General features: G+C 38.9%; 1 protein-coding gene and 1 pseudogene across 1 annotated transcript in view; both read right to left on the bottom strand.

Annotated features, from left to right (window-relative positions):
* Window positions 1-16,276, bottom strand: part of LOC130457898 (mucin-16-like) — a 78,291-nt gene extending 62,015 nt beyond the window's left edge. The window contains exon 1 of the mRNA XM_056820614.1: window positions 16,140-16,276. Coding sequence (XP_056676592.1) covers window positions 16,140-16,182 — 43 coding nt within the window. The 5' untranslated portion in view covers window positions 16,183-16,276. The remainder of the gene's footprint in view (window positions 1-16,139) is intronic.
* LOC130457911 (cathepsin B-like) lies at window positions 4,130-7,283 on the bottom strand (annotated as a pseudogene).
* Window positions 16,277-17,058: the final 782 nt, after the last annotated feature.

Here is a 17,058-nt window from a genome sequence, read left to right on the forward strand (position 1 = left end):
TATGAGATATCAATAAAAAATAAAACAAAATTGAATGGGGAAAAATAAAATTTGGAATATGTCAGTGGAAAAACAACTGATCCTGAAAAAAGATCTGAGGAGACATAATCTTGGAATTTTTGGATGAACTGAAATGAAAGCCATGACATAAAAAGAGCCTAAATATCATATTTCAAATTTTTTTTCAAAGACAACTACCCTGAGATCTTAGAATCAAAAGGGTAAAATAGAAATTGAAAAAATCTACCCATCATGTCTTAAAGTAGATCCTGAAATGAAAATTCCTGAGGATATTAAACCAAATTCCAGAATTCCCAGGGATCAAGGAAAAATTTGGTAAGCAGCCAGAAAGAAACTAATTCAATATTCTGGAGCCATAGCCAAGATCACACAAGATTTAGCAGCTGCCATATAACAAAAGAAGAGAGCTTGAAATGACATTCTGGAAGGCAAAGGAGCTAGGATTACAATCAAGAGTGACTTATACAGAAAAATTGAGTACCACCTTTTTGGGGGAAAAAGGAGGCTTAAAGGCTATTTAATGAAATAGAGACGTTTCAAGGCATGAAAAGGTAAGCATGACAGAAATCATAAGGGACTGAATATGGTTAAACTGTTTATATTCCTATATGGAAAGATGACACATGTTACTCCTAAGAATTTTATCTTTCTTAGGACATTTAGAAGGATTCTACATAGACGAGCCACAAGTATGATTATTTTTGTTGGAATGATATAAAAAAAAGTGAGAGAAAGAAAGATGCACCGACTTTCTGTAAGAATACTATCCACCTCCCTGGGGGCAGCTGGAGAACTCAGTGGATTGAGAGCCAAGCCTAGAGATGGGAGGTCCTAGGTTCAAATCTGGCCTCAAAACACTTGCCAGCTATGTAACCCTGGGCAAGTCACTTGACCCCCATTGCCTACCCCCCTTACCACTCTTCTGCCTTGGAGCCAATACACAGTATTGACCTTCCTAAAAATATAAAAGTTGAAGCAAGAATGTCCATTATCATCACTATTATTCAGTATTGTGTTAAAAATATTATATCAGTGATTTTTTAAATTAAATGAATAAGAATAGGCAACGAGGAAACAAAACTATCACACCATGCAGACAACATGATGGTATACTTCGAGAGCCCTAAAGATTCCAATACACTGTATTGACTCCAAGATGGAAGGTAAGGGTTTAAAAAAAAAAGAATACTAGCCACTTTGAGAGAATCCACTGGAGTGTGAATGCAGATCAATTGTACTCTTCATCACTGTATTTTATTTGTGTTTTAATTTTATATAGTATCTTCTCACAAGAGTGACTAATGTGGAGATCAGATTGCTTTACCATCTCAGGAATGGGGCAGCTAGGGAGGGAGGGAGACAATTTGGATCTTGTAATTTTGGAGAACTTATGTTCTTATGCTAGAGACCTTATGCTATGGAGAACTTATGCTAGAAAACTTGTAAAAATATAAAAGGTGAAGCAAGAATGTACATTATCATCACTATTATTCAATATTGTGTTAGAAATATTATATCAGTAAGATTTTTTAAAATTAAAATAATAAGAATAGGCAACAAGGAAAGAAAACTATCATACCATGCAGACAATATGATGGTATACTTTGAGAGCCCTAAAGATTCCATTAAAAAACTAGTTAAAATAAAAGCTTTATCAAAGTTGCAAGATATTAAAAACCCTAAATTATCAGCATTTCTATATTTTATTGACAAAATCCTACAGGTAGAGATAGAGCACTTCCATTTAAAATAACTGCAGACAAAATTGGGATATTAATGCACTGCTGGTGGAGTTGTGAATTGATCCAACCATTCTGGAGGGCAATCTGGAACTATGCCCAAAGGGTGCTAAAAGACTGTCTGCCCTTTGATCCAGCCATAGTACTGCTGGGTTTGTACCCCAAAGAGATAATGGAGAAAAAGACTCGTACAAAAATATTCATAGCTGTGCTCTTTGTGGTGGCCCAAAACTGGAAAACGAGGGGATGCCCTTCAATTGGGGAATGGCTGAACAAATTGTGGTATATGTTGGTGATGGAATACTATTGTGCTAAAAGGAATAATAAACTGGAGGGATTCCATGTGAACTGGAACAACTTCCAGGAATTGAAGCAGAGTGAGAGGAGCAAAACCAGGAGAACATTGTACACAGAGACTGATCCACTGTGTGAATGTAATGGACTTCTCCATTAGTGGCAAGGCAGTGATCCTGAACAACTTAGAGGGATCTATGAGAAAGAACACTATCCACATTCAGAGGGAAAACTGCGGGAGTAGAAACACAGAAGAAAAACAACTCCTTGATACATGGGTCAAGGGGATATGACTGGGGATGTAGACTCTGAGTGAACATTCTAGTGCAAACATCAACAACATGGAAATAGGTTTTGATCAAGGACACATGTAATAACCAGTGTAATTGCACGTCGGCTAAGGGAAGGGCGGGGGAAGGAGATTGAGGGAAAGAATATGATTCTTGTAACCAAGGAATAATTTCTAAATTGACTAAATAAAAAGAGAAAGAAAACAAAAAGAGGATGAGGAAGCAAACTGATTATGATGATATCATGATATGTAAATGTGATATGAAATGATATGTATGTATGATAGGAAATGTACAAAAAATTAGGGGGTGAAAGAGATGATTACACTGAGAGGAAAGGGAAGGGATTGAGAATGTGAGAACTATATAACATAAAGCAGAGGATCAGAGTGAAAGGGAATAGAGCAGCATCTAAAGGGAATAATAAGATGGTGGGAAATACAGTAATTAGGATGCTGAATGTGAATGGGATGAACTAATTAATAAAAATATACTAAGGAAAACAGAATATTGATGAACATGTTGATTAAATAAGATATTTGATAAAGAGATCTCTGAGGGGACAAGCAGTTTGTGAGACCAGAATTTACAAGAAAGAACACAAGAAAAGTTCTGTCAGTTGGTGATGTCCTCTCACTGGGTCTCTGACTGGGTCACTCACTCACTGGGTTTCAGTTACTGAGCTTGCTTTCTTTGACTGCTGTTGGAGACAGGCCTCTCTGACTTTACTCTCGGCTGGTGAAAGGGAAGAGACTTCTTTTTTTTTGTGGCTTTTTTACGAGAAATCTTTTATTGGCACAAGGGTCCTGGATTCCATTTAGTCACTAAAATCAACACTGAGATTAAATTGCATGATAGGGTAAAGCAGTGATTTCCCAAGAACAACAAAATCTTGTTTCTCCTGTGGACAGAACCATAATCCTGCTCCTTCTCGACTGTCCCCCAAGAACATCAGAAGAGGGATTACTGCTTTTCTTTTAAAACCACAGGCACAGGTTTCTATTGAGTAAAAGGGATCCTGGCTACTCTTTTGTATGATCAATCAAGGTACATTAAACAAAAATAGAGAAATCTATTTTTTTTTATCACCACAGAAAAGACCCAAGGGCATGTGCAATACTGCAAAGCTTTAATAGCTTCAGGCTAACTGGCACTAAAAGTGGAGTGGCACTAAGGAGAAGTAAGCATAGTATAGGATTTTTACCAGTGAGAACTGGGACAAAATAGGATTCTAACATTTTGTGGCCCATCCCACAACTCTACCTCCCTCTACCCCTAACAAGTGGGAGCCAAGTCAATTTCTGAGAATTTCTTTGCCTCCTTCCTAAGTCAAAATATTAAAAAAAACAAAACAAAAAACCCATCCCTATTCCTGTGGGAGAAAACACTCCTCCCCCCACTCCTTCAATCATTGTTGGTTCCTGGACTTCAGGTTCCTAAAAGATGAATGTTGAGGGGAATTGTAGGAGTCAAGATAACAGGAATTGGGAGACACCCCTGGAAAAAAGGCCTTTTTAAAAGAAAGCATCCTGGGTCTCAAGTGTATTACACAGCCTGTTTACCAGCAGTGCTATGTGCTATTCACAGAGTTACTTAAACTGAAATGGCATGCATTATTAGTTGGAGTCAGATCAAGAAATATTCATCTATGTTATTATCAATGGAGCTGGCTGACCCCACAAGAATTCAGCTCAACCAAATTTTCAAAGCCCAATGATTTATCTAAATCCTCTCCTTAAACTTCCTTTTTAAACAAAAGATAAATAAAAGAGTATCTCTCCAAACTTAAGTCTTTTAAAAGTATTCATTTGCCCACATTCACCTTCTTCCCATTCCCAAGATTTTTTTTCTTTTTTGAAAGATTAAAAGTCACAAAGGGCTATTGATAGTTAGACAACTAGCAGCAGGTTACATCTTCCTTCAATATTGATCCGTTCTGGGAATTCCAGCCACAATTTCAGATTCTATCCCACAGTGATTCTTTCCACGGAGGAATTTAAAGAAGCCATTATCACCCCAGTCAATATTCCAGGAGTTGGCAGCCAGCCAGTAACGGATTCCATTTTCCACACCCCAGCCAGGATTTGAATGGCGTGACCTCCAAGCATCTCTCCAGCAACGTGCTGGTATACTCCAGACTTGTAGTGTAGGAAGTCTTCATACACACTAAAAGCTCCCTCCACAGGGCCATTCTTGTAGATCTCAGCCATGATCTCCTGCTCACTTGAAGGTACCCTATAGGAGGTTGATCTGTAGTTTTTGTCATCCTTGTACTGAGTAGAATAGCCCTCTTCACACTTCTTCCTGCACCTGGGGGTGTCGCCCTCTTCTCCAGTACAGGCAGAATGGGAGCCATTCACATGGTGCTCACATGGAGGGATGGAATAAGGTCAGCAGCCCACATGGGAATCATAGAGACCACCAGATACAAGGCCTTTCTTAGTCCAGAAATTCCAAGCTCCAGCAGGAAAACCGCCATTATAGCCATCCCCACATTCAGATCCACAGCAGCTAAGCAGATCCTCAGCAGACACTTCTACATTAGCATTTCCATTACTGTGTACACAGATCCTGTCAGAAATAGCTTCCACAGCTCCAAATGCCCAGCAAGATCCACAGGAACCCTGGTCTCTTATTTCCTTGATAGTAGGGCAGTTTGGCCATTGTTCCCAGGCATCAAAGTTTTCTGGTAGCTTCATATTATCAGCCATTATCATTCTCTAAGGTAGTAGCTTGGCTCCACCCATGAAGGTACCACAGAGTTTCTTTATGTAGCTCATGTCTGCATTAAGGAAGTTGTGCGCAGCCTGCCATGCAGTGTTGAGCTTGTTGATGTGGTTGACCATTTCATCTGATAGAGGAGGAAAGGATAATCTGCTCTTGGCACTGGTCAGTACGACCAGGCAACACAGGGTGGCCAAGAACCGCCACATTTTGAGGAACGGACTCCTAATTTACCCTTCCTTCCAATGCCGCTCAGAAGCTCTCAGAAAACAACTAGACCACACCACCGCACCTCACTGGAAGAGACCTCTGAAACCCATTTGAAGAGGGTTTCTACTTTCCTCATAAAGAGGAGTCCTATCTAAGAAGAAGCTTGTAGATCTGCTTTGCTGGATAACAGTTTTGGAGAAGGAGAAAGATTGAAGCTGTTTGTCTGGTACCTGCAGTTTCAGTGAACTGAACCTTAGGTGGCACCAAAAGGCAAAAGTCAGCCAGCCAGCAACTGTGTTAAATGAAGCAGTTTGCAGGGCAGCCTCATTAAGCAACACGTGGCTGAATTGTTTTAACATTGGATTTATTCCTGGACTCTTCTTAAGCCTACCATCCCTCTATATATCCAAGGGATGTTGGCATATGGATTTTTGATGACAGTTTTGACTCTTATGGTCCTTTAGGTTATATCCTATCTACCCTTCGGAATATTAATGCTAGTATCCATGGTTATGATGCTGAAAGTTCTCTTATCCATCTGTAACTATTGAAAAGTCATGAATGAGACAAAATTAGAAAACAGTGGGCTTAAACCGAGGGTTAATTATCTGGAGACCAAGACGAAAAGAATTAAAATGTAATATAACTAGTTGGCTAAGACACAGGGGCAATGGAATTAGACAGAAATTGAGGTAACCAAATGGGACAAGAAACTCAAGCATTAGAAAACAATCCTGCCCTTATGTTTCCACTCAGGGAGGTGCCAATGATAACCGCAGAGATTGGGATCCTCAATATAAGAGTTCACAAGAGATTTACCCAAGCATATTTAGAGTCTTTTAAATCATCATATCATCAATAACCCTAACCCAAGCTATGATGAAAAACCAATGGCCATGGTAAAACAATTTAAGAAGAAAGTAAAGATCCAACCTATCTGGACTTTGACATGTTAATGGATGAATTGTTATCAAAAAGGGAAAAACAGAAAATCATTGGGGATATACATAGGAATCCTAGTTTAGCTGACTGGTTTTCCCAGGACCCCCATTGGGAAGATAATTCTTTTGTGGGTTACAAAAATTTAATTGCTGCTAGAGAGGCCATTATCCAGACGATGAAGGATAATTCAAAGAGACCAGAGTTGTGGTCAAAGTTTGAAAGATTGAGACAAGACATATGAAAGACCCCATCTACTTTCCTGAACAGGGTGATAGATTCTGCTGAGAAATGAATTGGATAAAGATGTAAACCATATAAGCAACTGTCCAAATTGGGATGAGATGGGACTGGATAAACTTAGGTGTGTAGCTTCTGACATTTTTCAGGATAACAAAGATAGACAAGCTGAGATAAAGAATAATATCCTAGATAATTTAGCAAAAGAAATCAAAGATCTGATACTTAAATTAAAAACTAATGAAGTGCAAGATTGAGCAGTGGCTGCACTTAAGAGTATTACAGAGCACCTAGAATAGCATATTATAAATTCTAGAGAATGTAGACAAACCCCTCACTGCTATTTTGTAATAAACCTGGTCACTTAATGAAACTCAGTCATTTTAGGGGATAGGTTTTTAGACAATTCAAAAAATTATAATGTGAGAAAGCAAGGCAACAGATTTGATGGGTTCAATGGTTATGGTGACTTTGATTTTTAAAATGGGTTTAACACTGGGTATTATAGTGGGTATCAGTATGCAAAACCTAATTACTCTGTGTATGAACATAAGGGTAGCTTCAGGTGTTTTGACACAGTGTTTGGGACAACATCACTGACCTGTAGTTTATTATTCTGGCCAAGTAGATCCCATAGCTGCAGGTGCTCAGCCATGAGTTGGGGTGTGGAAGAGACAGCAATGCTAATTACCAAAGATACAGACCTGGTGCTAGGATGCCTACTCAGAATTTTTTGTCCACATGAACTCAAAGCACTTATGTTAAAACACAGCACACAAAATCACATCAGTATCCCAATCCATTCAGAAAAGTCTTTGTCAAAATACAATACCTATTACTACTTAAAAAGCCAGTAGGACATGAAGGAAGAGAAGGGGCTTTCCTCAAAATAATAAACAGTATTTGTTTCTAACCACCAACAGGTATCATCTGAAATTGGGATAAGTTATGAGCCTTCCCAATAAATTTAGGAGTGAAGCAAGGATGCCCATCATTACTACCATTATTACCACACTAGAAAGTGCTAACTGCATCAATTAGAGGAGAAAAAAAGAAATCAAAAGTTGTAGGCTGTGATAAAACTAAACTATCACTCTTTGCAAATGATATGATGGTATACTTAGAGAACCCAAGAAAATCAATTAAAAACCTGGTGGAAATGATAATTTTAGCAAAGTTTCAGGAAACAAAATAAAGCACATGAATCATCATCATTTCTTTTTATATCCAAAAAAATTCATCAGCAAGAATTAGAAAGAGAAATTCTATTAAAAATCACTCTAGATAATGTAAAATATTTGGGAATCTATATGCCAAGACAAACTCAAGAATTAAACAAAAACAACTAAAAAACACTTTATATACAATTAAAACTAGATCTAAACAATTGCAAAAATATTAATTGTTCAAGGGTAGGATAAGATAATATAATAAAACGACTATTCCATCAAAACTAATTTACTTATTCAGTGCCATAGCTATCAATCTATCAAAAAATATATAATATTAGAAAAAATTATAACGAAGTTCATTTGTAAAAACAAAAGATCAATAATATTAAGAGAATGAATGAAAAAAATGTGAAGGATGGAGTCCTAGCAGTATCAGATCTTAAACTGTATTATAAAGTGGTGATCATCAAGTATAGTACTTGTGAACCTTAAAAATTCTCAGACCCTACTTCATAAGGTTTGGTTAAGACCATTCCTCATTTTAAATAATGAAGGAACTTAGATCAGGAATGTGAAACCTCTACTCCACCCCTACTTAAGCCTGCTTTAGGGGAAGAAACTCCTTGCTGAAAAATGAAAAATACTTAAACCCATACTTATAGTAAAGCAAAAGTTCTTAATCTGTGCCTATTTTTAGATCTAATACAAAAGGGTGCTATGTACCTATAAAGGTCAGGCAACTTGTAAATTTACAAGGAGCAAAGAGGTGAGAACTTACTCAGAGGTTTTTCAGGTGTGAACTTAATCAAATGTTCAAACCTTCTTAGGTGTGAATTAAGAATTGTCTATCCTTTGGAAAATGTCTACTGTGATTGGTAGATGTGAGAACTTAGGGGAGGTGACATAAGAGAAAATTCTCTTTAAAAGTAGACAAAAAGCTGACTCTTGGGTGAGTCTCAGAGTCTCAGAGATTCTCTCTCTGGAGATGGCAGCTGGCCAAAACTAAACTGGTGTCTCTCTGAACACTAGAATCTTTGGATGGACAAATCTTGTGGTGAGTGGATAAAAGACTGACTGATCTCTCTCTTAGGGCTTGGGCCTTGGCTGGCCTGGGCTGACCTATCTTTTCCCATTATTTCCTTTTTCTCTCTCTCCCCCTTTCTTTAATTCCTCATTTGTATGAATTAAAATCTCTATAGAACCCAGCTGACTTGGGTATATTTAATAATTGGGAATTTTTCCCTGGCGACCACCTTATATTTGATTTAAAAACAAGACACTCTTGAAACCATAATTTCTGTGGTCACAATTTAAGCCAAACACTTTTTTATCTGCCACAATTTAAGTCTTCCACTATTTTAATTATTACATACTGCTTAAGAGATAGAAGGGGGATCAATGGCATAGTCTTGGGGTAAATGGCCTCAGGAAGATAGTTTTTGATGAACCCAATGATCCCAGCTTTTGAGACAATAATACACTATTTGTTAAAAGTGCTGGGGAAATTGGAAAACAGTATGAGACAGATTAGTGTGAGATGAATATCTCATACCCTATACCAGGATAATTTCCATAAAGAAGGAAATTATAAGTAAATTAGGTGAACACAGAATAGTATATCTGTTAGATCTGTGGGAAATTGAATTTAAGACCAAGCAAAAGATAGAGAACATGGCAAAATATAGAATGAATAATCTTGATTACTTTAAATTTAAAAGATTTTGTACAAATAAAATCAATCCAACCAAAATTGGAAGGGAAGCTATAAATTTGGGGAAAATTTTACAACAAAATTCTCTGACAAAGGTCTAATTTCTTAACATTATGAGGAGCTAAGTCAATTGTAAAAAAAGAAAAAAAACAAGTCATTCCCCAATTGACAAATGGTCAAGTGACACAGATAGATTTAAGATAAAAAAAAAAGTCAAAACTATCAATAAATACATGGAAAAGTGTTTAAAATCCCACATAATTAGAGAAATGCAAATCAAAAATGAGGTACCACATCATACCTAACAGATTGGCAAATATAACAGTAAAGGAAAATAATAAATGTTGGAGGGGATGTGGCAAAATTGGGAAATTAATGCACTACTGGTAGAGTTGTGAATTGATCAAATCGTTCTAGAAGGCAATTTGGAACTATGCCCAAAGAGCTTTAAAAAAATGCATACCCTGTGATCCAGCAATACCACTACTAGAATCGTACCCTAAAGAGATAATAATGAAAAATATTTGTGCAAAAGTATTCATAGTTGTGCTCTTTGTGGTGGCAAATAATTGTAAAATGGGGGGGGGGGGTAACGTGACCTTCAATTGGGGAATCGCTGAACAAATTGTGGTTTATGATGGTGATAGAATACTACACTGGACTGTAAGGAATGATGAACCAAAGGAATTCTATATCAAAGAAGAACTCCAGGAACTGTAGAAGAACTCCAGGAACTGATGCAGAGTGAAGTGAACAGAACCAAAAGAACATTATACACAGAAAATGAAACATTGTGAAACAATCCAATATAATGGACTTTGCTATTACAAGACAATCCCAATTCCCCTCTACATCGAGAGAAAGAACTGTGGGAGTAGAAACCCAGAAGAAAAACAAATGACAATCATTTGTTTATATAGATATACAATTGGAGGTTTGTATTTTAAAAGAGTATTCTATTCCAAAAATGAATAATATGGAAGTGGTATCAGTGATAACATCTATATAACCCAGTGGAAGTGCTTATTGGATTTGGGATGGGGGAAGGAAGAGGGGAAGGAAAGAAAATGAAATATGTAAACAGAGAAATATTTTTAAAATAAAATTAATATGAAAAATTGAAAAAATTTTCTACTTATAACTAAAAATGATTTTTATAAATTAAAGTTTATGGCAGGAACTAGGTATTGACCAATATCTTACACCCTATAGCAAGATAAGATCAAAATGAGTATGTGATTTATATATAATGAGTGATACCATAACTAAATTTGGGGAACATAGAATAGTTTATCTTCCAGATCTATGAAGAAGGGAAGAATTTAAGACTGTAAGAGTAATGTGCAAAGAGGATGAGAAATGGAATGTTGAAGAGGACATGATTGATGGGTAAAGACTGTTGGAAGCAGAGTAACATGGCTGTAGAACAGGGATGGGGAAGAATGCCAGTGAAAAAAGGTGGGTTTTGAGACTTGATCTTGAGGTGAGAAGAGGTTTTCTTGCCTTGCTGGTGATCAGCCAACAGCCAGCTAAAAGATAGCCAGGAGTATCAGCTTTGGGACTTCTCAAGAAGAAATTTATACCTGCCTGACAGCGGAAGAGAGATTCAGATCCCATTGGACCTGTAGAGGCCTCAGACTCAACAGTACCCCACAGTCTAATAGCACCTGCCTTATCTTGCCTTCATCCCAAGATGAAGTTTATCTTAAGGAGACACTGGGAAGGGGAGGTGAATTTCTGGTTTGCCCAAGGTATCCAGAAAGAAGGAACACTTAGGCTTTAGATATAGGGACATCACTAATCTCCACCTGAACTGCCCACTTCCAGATATCTTGTATTTATTAAACCAATTTAAGCCACAGTCAAATTGGAAGAAAGGGATTTATTCAAGGATCTTTGAGGAAGCTAATTCACAGAGGTTAGTGAACAGCCATTGCAAAAAAAAAAATTATGATCAGGACTACCCACTGAGTCATGAATTGAGGAGAGGCTTACAATTCTAAAAGACTGTGTTTATTAATTCTGGGGTAACCCTCTTATCACTCAATAGGGGAAACCTTCCCCTAACTTACTTATACCATGTGAGATTTAAAATAAGTTGTAGCCTTAAACTGTGGCATTTAAAATGTGGAGAGACACGGAAAAACATTATGACTGCTCAAAATATGTTTTCCTACAGTGTCCTGTTTTAAATCAACTATAAGGTGGTCACCAGGGAATATATTCCCAATTATTCAAATACCCGAGTCAACTGGGTTTACAGAGATTTTAACTAATAATACAATGAGTAATCAAAGAAAGAGAGAAAAAGGAAATAAGTATGAAGGGCCTTAAGCCAACATGGCCTAGACCTGAGTCTTGAGAGAGAAAGATCAGTCAGTCAGTCCTTTAATACTCACCACAAGGTCTGTCTAAGCAAGGATTCTAGTGACACCAGGCCAGCTCCATCTCAGCTGACTTCACCAGAGAGAATTCCAAAGGGCCTCTCTCCAGAGCCTCCAGAGGGACAGAGTCCCCTCAGAGGAGCTCCAGCCAGATCTCCTTAGAGATGGTCCTCCAAGAGCTTCCCTTCTCCAGAGCCTCTCTCAAGAGATTCTTCCCAAGCGATCCTCATCAGAGATCCTCCAAAAGGATTTCTCCAAAATGATATATCCTCAAGAGATTCTGCTTTTTCTTATATAGGGGTTTTTCTCCCATGTCACCTCCCCTAAGTCCCTACATCTACCAATCACTGTAGATGCTTTCCAAAGGACTGCCCATCTAAATTCCTGCTAAGTTGACCAATCTCCTCAGTAAGTCTGAATCAGAACAAAATGCTGCTCTGTCGACTAATCTCCTCAGTAAGTCTGAACCAGAGAAAACACAGCTGAGTCAACTAATCTCATCAAGAGAAAACTTGCCCAACCCTTTTAGGTACCTAGCATCCCATTGTATCAATTCTAAAAACAGGCCTGGCTCAAAGAACTCCTTGCATTATTATAAGCATGGGTCCAAGTACTTTCATTGTTTAGCAAGGAGTTTTCTCTCCTAAAGCAGTCTTAAGTATGGGTAGAATAGGGGTCCTCCCATAGCAAGGAGTTTTCTCCCCTAAAGCAGCCTTAAGTATGGTTGGAGTAGAAGTCCTCCCATTTCTGATCCTGGCGAGTTCTCACGTCAAAATGGGGAATGTTTCTCAGTAGGGAATTTGTTCCAATTAAGAATTCCCTGATGGGGAAATTTTTAACATTCACAAGTCTGAGAGATTTCAAGATTTACAACCAGCACATCACCCAGGATCACCATTTCCAAGAGATATTCCTCAGCTATCATAGACCAGGAGAAGAGAGTGAGAGAGTACAACAAGAGCCATTCCACCTTGACTACTACCTTTCCTCACTCATCTCTCTTTAACAGCTCTCTTCAGATCAATTATTACTAGGCAAACAATAACCATGACAAGTGTAACAATCCACACCTGTGTATACACAAGGGAAATAATTAATCTGTAAGGATTGTCTTAGGAAAGAGCATGCTCAGTCCTGCCCATGGCAAGAAAGGCATTGACCTTTGATCCCAGCATTCCTAAGGTTTAGGCACAAACTCAGGATTCTTTGTGCTCACCTGACTGAGACAATCCATGCCTCTGCCTTGTGGTAATTTACAACTGAACCAATGGCAATCCACTGTGTCTTCATTAATATGTATTAAGTCCCTTTGCATCACAATGGCAATAAATACAAGCATCTGACAGAGAAACAGCCCTTATTATCTTCTTCACCTGTCCCTCTCCTTCCTGGAGCTTAGCCTCTGGCCAAGAACAGCTTTCTCATGGAATTTCCTCTATCTCTGTGAAACACCTTTCCTTCTTAATCTCCTATCCTCTAGCCAGAGTGGTCCCTGCTTAGAGCATGGGCTCTAAGGGATCAGTGGCTTTTCTCTCAGCTGATCTCAATACTCATTCCTAACTCCCGTGTTGTTGATTTAAGGTTATCTAACTGCCTCATGTCCTTTGAAGTTAGGTAGCTGGAGCTTGATCTGTGCAGCTCGCTCATTGGTAATATTGCATTGGTGTCTGCCTCCATTCTGATCCATCCCCTCGGCCTCAGCCCTTCCCCCAAGGGTCAATCTTCTATCTTTCCTTTCTTGTAAGGGCTGCTGGACAGCACCTTACAACAAGAAGAAACAAGAAACAGAAACTATTATAAGATATAACATGAATAATTTTGAATGGAATTTAAAGGGGAGATGCTTTGATCTGCATTTGATCAACTGTGAAAGTTGTAGCTACTCTCAGAAAGAGAGCAATCTGGGACAGCTCTGAAGGACTTTTGACCAAGAATGTTTTACACCTCTAGAGAAAGAAATGTGGGAGTCAGTTGCAGATCAAAGCATATTCCCTTTCACATTATTTTATGTACAGTTTGTGTGGCTCTGGTTTTATATGAGTGTTCTCTTATAAAAATGACCAATATGGAATTATGTTTTACATGATAATACTTGTATAATCCATTTCAAATTACTTACCATCTCTCCAAGAGGGGGACAGAAGGGAAGGGGGGAGAAAATTTGGACCTAATAATTTCAGAAAACATATATTGAAAATGGTTACTAGGTTTAATTAGGAAAATATCATATCTTTAAATTAAATTATTTTAAAGTCAATTTTGAAAAGATGAAAAGCATCATAGACTATTAAGCAACATGCTAATCAGATATGGCTTGATTTCTCATCAGCAATGCTGAATGACATACAGCTTCTCTAATAACATAGGTGATTTTCTAGTGGAAATAGGTGTCTGAACAAGTATTATTAAGAGCAATATAAATTAAGAGGGGAATATCAGTCACAATTTAATAAAAGGATGCTTTAGGGATTTTATGGTACATGGGACACACTTCCCCTTCCTTGAAGTTTCTTATCCAGGAAATGGCTTGATGGTCGCCCTCCAATCCTCACCTAAGATTATCTAAAGCAGTGGTTCTCAACCTTTCTAATGCCATGACTCCGTAATACAATTCCTCATGTTGCAGTCATCCAAAAATTATTTTGGTGGCTACTTCAAAACTATAATTTTGCTACAGTTATGATTCAGAATGCAAATACCTGATATGCATTATGTATTCTCATTGCTACATATTGAGAGGTTGAGAACTTTGCTGATCTAGAGACACTTGTCTCCTCATCTTCATCTCCATCATATCTAGAACTCCAAACATGACCTTGTCCACCAGGCTGATGGGCTACCAGGAGCCATGTGGAGACAATAACATCAGAGAGGTCCAGTTTTTCAGTTCTGACCTCTGACCAATTCTAGGATCTCCTGGCTACAGAAGCTCATGGAAACACTCAGAGGCCATACTAAAGTAGGACCAGTTCACAGGAATCACAGAGCTAATGTGTAGGAATCAATCCATAAACTCGTGACCAAGAAGCATCCCTGGTTGAAGAACAATGTCTCAGAAAGGACAAAAGTTAGAGGTAAATGACTGGATTCAGCATTTAATGGGTGGGCCAAGTGCAATCAATCACCAAAGGTCCAAGTGAATTATTAAGCTAAGATTAGGGAGGTGGTCATGAAATCATGCCTCAAAGGGAAGGTCCTAGAACCATTCTTTTCCACTTGGCAAGTCAAGGCTGATAGAAATAAAGTGTTCTGCCCATATCTGCATCATCCACCTTCCCCAAGTTCACTGCTAAAGAGCAGAGCCTTTGGATCTGTCTCCATTCCTGACTCTTGACACCGGAAACTCTGTGGCTCGGACCATAAAAGTAATTAGGTGGCATAGTGGAGATAGTGCTTAGCCTGGAGTCAGGTAGACCTGAGTTCAAATTTGACCTAAGAACTCATTAGCTGTATGACCCTGGGAAAATCAAGCAGTCATTGCTTGCCTCTGTTTTTCTCATCTGAAAAATGGGGCTAACTATAAAACCCAACACTTAGGGTTGTTATGTGGATCAAATGAGATACTATTTCTATAAAAATAGTCACAGTGCCTGGCACATAGTAGGCATTACATAATTGCTCATTCCATTCCCCTTCACTTCTCCATAGGCAAGTTCAGTTGGTAGGTGTATAAGATACATTTTGAAGACAAATTTTTTTAATAAACTGAATCTCACAAATCTACTCATAAATTAGATCAAAGCAATCAATTAGTTGCCATCGACTAAGTGTTTATTATGTGTTCAGCCCTATCCTAAATACTGGAGATGTAAATAAAAATTTAAAAACACATCTCTAACCTTGGAGAGTTCATAGAAGGAACCTTCCCCAAAGTGGAAGCCATTCAATGTGAGGTGTCAGGGCTGACTTTTCCTGTTGACCTTGAATTACAGCATAATAGAGTCCTGGGTTCAAATCTCACCTCTGATGCTTTCTACTTTTGTGTCATGAGACATGTCACTTAACTTCTCTGCACCTCACTTTTCCCATATGTAAAATGATGGGGTCCAGCTAGATGGCTATTGAGGGTCCCTTCCAGGCATATCCGGTCACCCTGAGATAATTACTTTACTTCTCCAGGCCTCAGTATCCACATCAGTAAAATGAGAGGCTATCCATAATACCTGATACTTCAAAGTTTCCTTCCAACTTTATACCTATGGTTGATTATATAAAAGACCTTAGCAGTGGGAACCTCACTCCTACCTCTAAAACTCCTCTTCTCCAGGCTGTACAAAGAAAGCAATCAGAGGTTCAGAAGAGTTCTTGAGGATTGATCTCTAAAATAATTTCATGTTTCCTCTGTAAGACTGGGAAACAAGGCCCTAAAAAGGATAAACCTACAACACAAAGACAGAGAGGAGGTACCTACTTACCTGTGGGAATAACAGTAGACACAGGGGTCAGGGGGCTCCTCATCAGTGCTCCTGTGCTTCCTGGTCCTTCATGGCCTTGGGCATGTGTGACTGGCACCACACCAGCATCACCTCCTACAGGAAGAGAGAAGGGGAGACCAGAGCTCAGTCAAGTCATTATTAGAGGACTCCCAAAGGAAAGTACATTGTTGCTACTATCTGCTGAGACCAAAAATACATGGCTTCTCTGACTTTTCTCCACAGGATGAATAACCAAGTTTCCCCCTTCAAAGCACGGACTCACTGATGGACAACCTCCATATATGTTTGATTTAGTGGAATCAGAATCCATCAATAAGAAGAGGAGAATCACTTTAGCACAGGGATTGTGAAACTATCCTTGCATGGAGTTGAGGAAGCCTGGAGAGATGACACTAATTCAACAGATATGGAGCCAAGAAAAAGTCCCTACAGTGGCCCAATGGAAGGCTAAAGAGAGGAAGGACCTGGGAGGAAGACCCTTCTCCTTAGAAAGGCACAAACTGACCCTCCCTGGACAGACACTCCCCATTTCCTCCAAGGCCACACCCCAATTCCCTCCCTGGGAAGCTTATTTAAAATATGCTTATTTGGGAAGAGGCAGGAAGTGGAAGGCACTTGATCAGAAACAGAGGCTGTGCCTGCCTTGACACTGCTGCCCTCTGTGGTTGTGTCAGGAGGACTGGGAGATGCTGTTGTGCAAACTTCCTGTGTGCTGGCTGGAGGCAGGGTGATAGCTGGAGTTGGTGTTGCCTGTGGGTTTCTCTCAGTCTATGGAGTCAGGCCGGCTGGCCCTGGGTCCTCCAATGAAGTAGCAGCCTCAAGGGAAGCTGTGCTTGTGCAGGCTGCGGGAGTACTTAAGGCAGGAAAGGAGCCTGGCCCTGGGCTCAGAGATTCGTGG

The sequence above is a fragment of the Monodelphis domestica genome, chromosome 3 (genome assembly GCF_027887165.1).
Source record: "Monodelphis domestica isolate mMonDom1 chromosome 3, mMonDom1.pri, whole genome shotgun sequence".
Lineage (NCBI taxonomy): Eukaryota > Metazoa > Chordata > Mammalia > Didelphimorphia > Didelphidae > Monodelphis > Monodelphis domestica.